This window comes from Rhagoletis zephyria, unplaced genomic scaffold (assembly GCF_001687245.7).
Source record: "Rhagoletis zephyria isolate East Lansing unplaced genomic scaffold, Rhagoletis_zephyria_1.1 Rzeph_scaffold_02632, whole genome shotgun sequence".
In the NCBI taxonomy this organism is placed as follows: Eukaryota; Metazoa; Arthropoda; class Insecta; order Diptera; family Tephritidae; genus Rhagoletis; species Rhagoletis zephyria.
Genome location: NW_016159716.1, coordinates 58,929 through 68,867, shown reverse-complemented (window position 1 = coordinate 68,867; position 9,939 = coordinate 58,929). Strand labels below are relative to the sequence as shown.

At 36.9% G+C, this 9,939-nt stretch overlaps 1 protein-coding gene across 1 annotated transcript in view; it reads left to right on the top strand.

Moving 5' to 3' along the window:
- Positions 1-2,011: 2,011 nt before the first annotated feature.
- Positions 2,012-9,939, top strand: part of LOC108367319 (probable aconitate hydratase, mitochondrial) — a 65,609-nt gene continuing 57,681 nt past the window's right edge. Inside the window, exon 1 of the mRNA XM_017621910.1 lies at positions 2,012-2,758. Within this exon, the coding sequence (XP_017477399.1) occupies positions 2,118-2,758 (641 nt within the window). The 5' untranslated portion in view covers positions 2,012-2,117. The remainder of the gene's footprint in view (positions 2,759-9,939) is intronic.

The window sequence follows — 9,939 nt, the reverse complement described above, 5'->3', positions numbered from 1 at the left end:
ACAATACTTTAAAAGAGCGTACAATTGCTGGCGTATGCCGACGAAGTCGATATTATAGGTAAAAACAAGGGCTACGTCTGTTCTGCCTTCTCGGGATTGGATAGAGAAGCAAAGCGAATGGGTCTGGTGGTGAACGAGGACAAAACGAAGTATCTCCTGTCAGCACACAAACAGTCAGAGCATACGCGTCTTGGCACCCACGTCACTGTTGACAGTTACAAGTTTGAAAAAGTAGACGACTTCGTTTATTTGGGAACCAGCATTAACACCAATAATAATGTCAGCCTTGAAATCCAACGGAGAATCACTCTTGCCAACAAGTGCTACTTTGGGCTGAGTAGGCAATTGAGAAGTAAAGTCCTCTCTCGTCGTACAAAGATCACACTCTATAAGTCACTCATCATGCCTGTGCTGGTGTATGGCGCGGAAGCATGGACAATGAAAGCATCTGATGAGGCGGCTCTTGGAGTTTTCGAGAGAAAGATTCTGCGAAAGATTTATGGACCTTTACGCGTTGGTGATGGCGAATATCGCAGACGATTTAACGATGAGCTGTATGAGCTTTACAACGATATAGACATAGTGCAGCGAATTAAAATTCAGCGGCTCCGCTGGCTTGGTCATGGTGGAGAAGAACTTGGCTGCACTTGGCATTTCAAATTGGCGTCAGTTAGCACAGAAGAGAAATGACTGGCGTGCTGTTTTGGACTCGGCCAAAATCGCTTAGGCGGTTACAGCGCCAATAAAGAAGAAGAAGAAGAATATTTATTGCAATATTGTTCTTGAGCTTTGTACCACCATTATGTTAAAAAAAAATGGAAAAAGTAACAAAGTCTAAGCGCTAGAAGTTATAGCTGCTATTTCGGTTTAATCAAATTAGTGTATAGCATTAACAATAACAACCACGCTATCAAGTTTAAATAGCGGCGAATCAGCTGCACTTCATGGTAGTAGGTGGAATAAGGAAATGGATTAGCAACAAGAGTTTACGGGTTGTGCATAGCTCAGTGGTCAGCACTGCTGGCTTTGCACATCGATGATGCAGGTTCGATTCCTTCTGAAGTCTAGAAAAAAAGAGTCTGATGAGATGTGGTGATCTACTATATAGCAGCTATAACTTCTACCACTTAGAATTTGTTGCTTTTCCATTTTTCCTAAAAAATATAATCGTGGTACAAACCTCAGTAACAATATTGAAAAAAATATTGATACGTCACAGTAATATCGACAAGTAAATAGTTCAGAATGAGCCTGCCTCAAGCTATACAATAAATGTAATTAATGTGTATAATTAATAAACAACACGCTGTCAAGTTTAAATAGCGGCGAATCAGCTTTTGATAGTAGTAGGTTGAATATGGAAATGGATTAGCAAGAAGAGTTTACGGGGTCTGCATTGCTCCGCGGTTAGCGTTGCTGGCTTTGCACATCAATGATGTGGGTCCCGTTCTTGCTGAATTCTAATGAGGAGATTTGGTGATCTCGGAAATAGCAGCTATAACTTCTATCGCTTATGACGATTTCGTTCCTACAAAAAATGTTGCCTTCTCATCGCCTTCTTCTAAGTGTTTGAGCGTAGAGGACAAGGAGAAGGTTGCATTTTTCGGTAGAAACGAAATCGGCATTAGACTTTGGTTCTTTTTCAATTTCTCCTAAAAACAAAGCTCAATAACAATATTGAAATAAATATTAATACACCACAATATTGACAAGTAATCAGTTTCCAATTCGGCATTTTACTGTGGCTGGGCGTATTAAACCTTTTTATCAACTATAGTTTAGAAATAAAAGTGACTGATGCTTTGGATTGATTCATTTCTGAGTTATGGGATATTGATCTAGTTTGTTTTTCAAAGATAGTTTTTTCTTTACTTATCAGTTTGGTGCCTTATTCCGTTGCAAGAATATTTCGCCTAACGTATTATTTTAGCTTGAAACATATATTCATTCTATTTGCAAGAATAATGAACAATTTAAAGCAACTACATATGTACATATACTCACAATATTATGTGTATGTTTCTATATAGGTAGCTGATATTCTTACTGTAAAAGGTGGAACTGGTGCTATAATCGAATATCATGGAAACGGCGTTAATTCAATATCTTGCACTGGTATGGCGACGATTTGTAACATGGGAGCCGAAATTGGTGCCACCACATCAGTATTTCCGTTTAATGAGCGCATGGCCACATATTTGAAATCTACTAACCGAAGCGCTATTGCAGACGAAGCAAATAAATACAAAAAACAACTTTTTACTCCAGATGGAAATTGTGAATACGACGAACTAATTGAAATTAACTTAGATACGTTAGAACCTCATGTCAATGGACCATTTACACCTGATCTGGCTCACCCAATAAGTAAATTGGGAGCGAATGCAAAACAAAATGGGTATCCACTGGATATTAAAGTAGGTCTAATTGGCTCTTGTACCAATTCCTCATATGAGGATATGGGTCGTTGTGCTAATATTGCAAAGGACGCAATGACACATGGTCTTAAGTCGAAAATTCCGTTTAATGTTACGCCTGGCTCTGAGCAGATTCGTGCAACCATCGAGAGGGACGGAATCGGTGAAGTTTTTGAAAAGTTTGGTGGCACCGTTTTAGCGAATGCATGCGGCCCCTGTATCGGCCAATGGGATCGAAAAGATGTGAAAAAAGGTGACAAAAACACAATCGTAACTTCGTATAACCGCAACTTTACTGGGAGAAATGATGCTAATCCTGCAACCCACTCATTTGTTACCAGGTGAGAACCAATACTAAAAATTTGAAAGAATGAGTTGTATTACGAGATATTTTTTGGAATATGAAGAACTGATGAATTTTTACATGGTAGATCTTTTTGAATACTGTAATGCCAACCGCAGGAACAATAAAACTTGATTTGTGGGACTCAGGGGGTTGCGGAACCGCTATCTTGAAACAAGAGTGGCCAACTTTTTCCCCAAATTAGAGCAAGAGAAATTTTAGGGCCTGAACTAAACTATTCCTAAACGTTAGCATCCATGTGGTAGTCAAGTTCCAATAGGATTTTTGTATGAGAAGATTTTCTTGACAGATGAATACTTACGCGGAAGTTTACCATGGCCATTCCGAGAACGATCGCTAGAAGGAAACAACTATTATTGCACAAGGAATTGGACTGGTACGGCGCATGGGAGGGCGCAATATAATTGATTTTACCGTTCAGAATTAATTTTTGACGCAGACATCAAAAATGATATTTTAACGTGCAACTAGTGAAAAACAACTTATTCGTTCTTCTGACATAAGTATACAAGTATGAACCAGAGATCAGTTGCGGTGTATAGTTATAGTATGCGTAGTCGAATTTGAATGTCCGAATGCGGTGCACCGTATTCTACAGTGGCTCAATAAAGAACTCGGATACCCAAGTGATATGATTTCAAATAAAATAAAATTATAGTTTAAAAAACTAAAAGCTCGCTTTTATTACAACGTGAACTAGACAAAATAATAATTTATAGAAATACAGATTCTAGAAAAAAATAATAATTTATAGAAACACAGATTTTGTTTAAGAGGAATAGGAAGTTCCCTACTTGATTTAATTAAACTTTTAAACCCAGCCTAAAATAAATAATTGAAATAATTGACAATAAAATTAATTTACCGGAAAACAAAATCAGGTTGTTCGTCCTTGTACGTTACATTCTTGTTGCTATGCGTATTTTACAGGTGTGTCCAACGTTGCTCCACTGATGCACACATGGTAATATCGATGAGGCCAGAACTGCGTGCATGAGTTTCTGCTTTGCATTCGTTCTTGTGGTTGTTGTAGTGGTATTAAACGAGCGTGATTTTGACAATCACTTAACCGATGGCGGATTGTATAGGCTAGGACTACGTAGAACGTTTATTAATTATGAAGAATAAATATTCTTTGTAAGCGAAAACTAGGGGTTTATATCAGCATTTTGATTCGAATTTTCTGAAAAAGTTTAATGTATTAAAAAGTAAGTTTGGCTTTCTGTATAAACTTGACAAGCTGAGAGATCTTGGCTTGATCATTACTTTTAAAGATTTCTTCAAAATTGTTAAAGTTTCAAAATAAATCGAATTCAGGTCTAAGATTCACATGACTTCTGCAATGAAATGTTCATAATTATCGGTTTGACCACAGTAGCATCTAGGTGAGTTAAAGGCTTTTATTTTAACTAAGTACGCTTTATCGTATGTATGTCCCGTCAATATTCTGTTTAATGTTTTGATATCAGTTGGCGATAGCAAACTTTTTTCGAACCAAGCAAATTTCTTTCTACTACGTACATGGCTTGGAGTCCAAACCAGACGGTCAATTTTCGTTCTACGTTATTACGAAATGATACAAATAACACTTTTACACTGCATTTATTTCAGTGTTACTTTTATAGTTTTCACTTCACTTCACGACAAAGCAGACTGGGAATTGACCCTCAGAGCTACTTCAGTTAAGTCCGCTTCAATAATCCTAATATGAATTTGATGTGCAATGCTGGTTTTGGTATTAAGATATCTTAGGATTTGGCAAGAGGTGAGACTGTCGGTGAAAATAATGCTTATCATTATTGATGCTTCGTCAATCGCACAAAGTTCACCAAACGTTGATGACGCCCTGAAATCAATACAGTAGAGGTGTTCAGTGTTATTAAATCAGTTGTATATTCCTAAACCAGTGCTTTCTTCAGATATAGACTGGTCAGTGTACATTATGTAGAAATTATTGTTCTTGAAGTTGTTAAGAATGCTAAAATGATAGGATTTAGACTTGCACTGGACATGATGATGGATGAAAAGGAGTGGATCAATACGGTCAAGGATATCTGAGAATTTACTGCATACAGTAGAATAGCTGGAGTAGTGAGGATCGGAGGTTATAGAATTTAATATGTGATCATTAAAAGCAAGGATTTTTATTAATTCTTTAGCCGTAAGCCATATAGCTCGTTCATTAGGAGCGAGTTCATTTGCCAATGCGTTCATAACTGGGATGGGTGTTGACGGGGTTAGTACAAGACATCTTAAGAATTTGTTTTGCAAGGTAGATATTTTCTTAAGAGATGATTTAGCACAGTTGGCTGCCGTGGTACTGCAGTACTCTATTTTGGACCTTACTAGAGATTTATAAATGTTCAAAGCGGGATATTAGTGACATATTTAAACAATTTGATGTTATTGGTCGCAGAATTAACAATCATGGAATGACAATTTTTAATCGTGTGAGAGCTGCTGATTCTGCCAAGTATTTTCAAGCTGAACACTTGTCCAAGTCTGGTACCATTTATGGATATATTTATGGTTTTAATAGGACAGGATTAAATGAAAGGTTTAGTTGATTGCATTTATTGATTAAGGGATTTAGTTTCACCTGTAAATTTTGTTGGGCTTCTCAGAGATTGGTACCAGTTGCTACAGGTAGAAATCGTCCGCAAATTGAAATATTTGCACATTATTGTCGTTTAAGTCGTGTAGTTTTGAGGTATACACATATGTTGAGAAGTAGAAGTGACAGGCGCGAGTTCATTTGCCAATGCGTACATAACTGGGATGGGTGTTGACGGGGTTAGTACAAGACATCTTAGGAATTTGTTTTGCAAGGTAGATATTTTCTTAAGAGATGATTTAGCACAGTTGGCTGCCGTGGTACTGCAGTACTCTATTTTGGACCTTACTAGAGATTTATAAATGTTCAAAGCGGGATATTAGTGACATATTTAAACAATTTGATGTTATTGGTCGCAGAATTAACAATCATGGAATGACAATTTTTAATCGTGTTAGAGCTGTTGATGATTCTGCCAAGTATTTTCAAGCTGAACACTTGTCCAAGTCTGGTACCATTTATGGATATGTTTATGGTTTTAATAGGACCTCTGCTAACATGCATAAGTTGTGTTTTCACAGGATTAAATGAGGGGTTTAGTTGATTGCATTTATTGATTAACGAATTTAGTTTCACCTGTAAATTTTGTTGGGCTTCTCAGAGATTGGTACCAGTTGCTACAGGTAGAAATCGTCCGAAATTTAAATATTTGCACAGTATTGTCGTTTAAGTCGTGTTGAGAAGTAGAAGTGACAGGCGCGAGTTCATTTGCCAATGCGTACATAACTGGGATGGGTGTTGACGGGGTTAGTACAAGACATCTTAAGAATTTGTTTTGCAAGGTAGATATTTTCTTAAGAGATGATTTAGCACAGTTGGCTGCCGTGGTACTGCAGTACTCTATTTTGGACCTTACTAGAGATTTATAAATGTTCAAAGCGGGATATTAGTGACATATTTAAACAATTTGATGTTATTGGTCGCAGAATTAACAATCATGGAATGACAATTTTTAATCGTGTGAGAGCTGTTGATTCTGCCAAGTATTTTCAAGCTGAACACTTGTCCAAGTCTGGTACCATTTATGGATATATTTATGGTTTTAATAGGACAGGATTAAATGAAAGGTTTAGTTGATTGCATTTATTGATTAAGGAATTTAGTTTCACCTGTAAATTTTGTTGGGCTTCTCAGAGATTGGTACCAGTTGCTACAGGTAGAAATCGTCCGAAATTTAAATATTTGCACAGTATTGTCGTTTAAGTCGTGTTGAGAAGTAGAAGTGACAGGCGCGAGTTCATTTGCCAATGCGTACATAACTGGGATGGGTGTTGACGGGGTTAGTACAAGACATCTTAAGAATTTGTTTTGCAAGGTAGATATTTTCTTAAGAGATGATTTAGCACAGTTGGCTGCCGTGGTACTGCAGTACTCTATTTTGGACCTTACTAGAGATTTTTAAATGTTCAAAGCGGGATATTAGTGACATATTTAAACAATTTGATGTTATTGGTCGCAGAATTAACAATCATGGAATGACAATTTTTAATCGTGTTAGAGCTGTTGATGACTCTGCCAAGTATTTTCAAGCTGAACACTTGTCCAAGTCTGGTACCATTTATGGATATGTTTATGGTTTTAATAGGACCTCTGCTAACATGCATAAGTTTGGTTTTCACAGGATTAAATGAAAGGTTTAGTTGATTGCATTTATTGATTAAGGAATTTAGTTTCACCTGTAAATTTTGTTGGGCTTCTCAGAGATTGGTACCAGTTGCTACAGGTATACAGGATATTGGGACATTATTGTCGTTTAAGTCGTGTAGTTTTGAGGTATACATATATGTTGAGAAGTAGAAGTGACAGGCAGCTGCCTTGTGGTAAACCATTATAGATGTCGCCAGTGTTATTTAAAATTTTTAAAATTCTGTAAGCAAGAAAGTTTGTGATCCATTCAGTATATAGGCTTTCAACATTTAGTTCAGATAAATGGCCCTAATAATTTGTATATCCACGCAGTTGTACGCATTAGAGATGTCCGTTAAGCAGAAAATTACCTGTTTTTTGTGAGAGGTTTGCAAATTTATGTGGTGTAGGATATGATTGACACATACAGGGTTGGTTCCGGAAGGTACCATTTTGTACGTTATTTTATCATACCCTGCAGCTGAATTTTTTCTCTTTTTGTTCAATCTAGTTTGTATCTCTTCAAAAGAAAACGCTAACTTAGGATCTGGAACTACCTCTTTTTTTAACGCATTATTCTCGTGATTCCACTGATTATTACTATTTTGACTAAAATCGCCTCTTAAAGCTTTGACAAAACGCCGTACGTTCCTACCCTTATCCAAATTTATTTCCTCAACTTTGCTGTTAAAGTTGCCGTTTTTGGCCCTTTTGATTTTGTCATAAGATGTTCCAAATTGCTTGGACTGGGAAAATTTCTCACTTTCTTGGTGGCAGCTGTTAAAAGTTTGAACATTTTGGATAGATCTTCATTCCACCACGCTTTGGGAACCCTCTCCTTAGTAATAGCATCAGTGTTGCCACTAACAATTTTTTCCCCTACCAATTTTCTTCCCAAATCCGACCAAAATCGTTTACAACCTACCAAATTAATTTCATTTACAAAAAAGCATTCTGAAAGCGTACAATTCATTTATTTAAGATCGACTTGTAAATAAAAATGACCCGCGCTATGAGTGGTAATTTATTGATTTAAATTTACTTTTAAGGAATTAAACTTATTGCTACATAACATGTACCCCGCACACATATTCTGAGCGTTCAGAATATATGAGTCCGAAAGGAGTCCTAGGTAGGTTAGAAAACCTCTCTGAACTTGGCAGGACAACTTTTTCTCCAAGCAAAAATTCCTATCGCATAATTTGCCGTTACCCAGCAAAAAACACGATTACCACAGAAGCGAAAGTGTAAACGAGCTAGGCGATGGGAATAGCTTACGCTTTCGCTTCAGGAAGGCCTTATTTTAACATGGGCATGTCATTGGCGGTAAGCCCTTACCCGCAGCATTACCTTCAAACGAAGGGAGAACGCATGGATAAACAGAATCCAGAGAAGCGAACAAAAAATGCCTTACAGAGAAACTAATGTATTTAGAATGCCCAGATGAGTACATACTTATTTATATTAAATCAGAAAATGTCTTAAAAGATTAAAATTAATTAAAATTTTTATAAATCAGTTTTTATACAAAGATATATATGTATTTGGGTATTTAGATTTTACTTAAAAATCGGTATGTACATATATGCATATTTAATTAAGCTTAAAATTGTACTTCCTCACTCATGTACTTCACTTCATTGACTGACTTCAACTTCGCTGCAAATTGAACAAAGCAAAACATGATTTTTATGCGAGACAAATTTCCACAGAAACTAACGGTAGAAAAAGATTTTTTTGATATTCATTCTATTTTTCAGCTGACCAGGATGCAGCATTCTACTTTGCATTCCCCGAAATGAAGCAAAGAAGCGAAATAAACAAAAAATATTGTAGGACATTCTACTTTGCATTCCCTGAAATGAAACCCCCCAGGGGAGTTCCAGGGGGTGTGCCACTGGCATGGGTGGATCGGCCGTCCAAAGTTAGTGGGGGTCGGTCATACATTTGGACTCGATTGGAGCACTCTAAATGGGTCAAAGTGGGATTTTTCAAAATTTGCCCCCACCCAAAAGTTCGACCCGAATTGGGGGACATCAGAATTCGTTTTAGAGGTATGGTTCCTTCGGCAAAGTTTCTTATTTTGATCCCTAGAATACGATTTTCACAGAGCAATGAGCGATTTTTAAATCGACCCGCCCTAATGTATATCCATATTCGGCTAAATGCTCGACTTCTTCAAAAAATCAACCGAAGTTTTTTGCCGAATTCGAGCATTTTCCTTAAATTACTTAAGTATTATAAATTAAATTGTTCAAAACGCGCATGAGTTGAATATATATATTTTTTTAACTGAATTAAAGAGTAATTTTTTTTAAACCTGTATGGATCAAAGTTTCCAACTTGTTCAATATAAAACGTACATCGAATTCCATGAAAATCTCAAGTCTTTTATTTAGTTTTGTTTTTAGCTCCTTAGCCTACACTGAGAAAAGAGTTTAGTTACGTCAACTAAATATGTTTTTATCAACACATGATTTGGTTATAGTTACATTATTTGTTTATAGTTACCAAATCATGTGTTGAGAGGAATATATTTGGTTGACTTTTTTCTGAGTGTAGCATTGTTGGCAGCCCTGTTGATGTCAAACAAGCTTGAGCAGAGAGTAGGCAGGTGGCCGAAGCGGCGACATAACGGTTCCCATTGCGACTGCGCTATATGTTTACATGCATATATATGAGCTTGGAGAAGAGACTGCGTTTAGTTCTGCGCTATGTGACACCATGCGCGAGAAAGATAGTTTTTGCGTCGCTGATCTGGACTGCCAATTCGGATGAAAGCGTGCCATTGTTGTTTTCGACCGAATGTTCGATTTCGGTTTCGCTTTGACGGTTAACCGACAATATTTTCATGTTCGTGTAAATGTTGGGCTTCCGCGAAAAAATAGACCGTAGATTTTGACTTCCACGGCAAGATT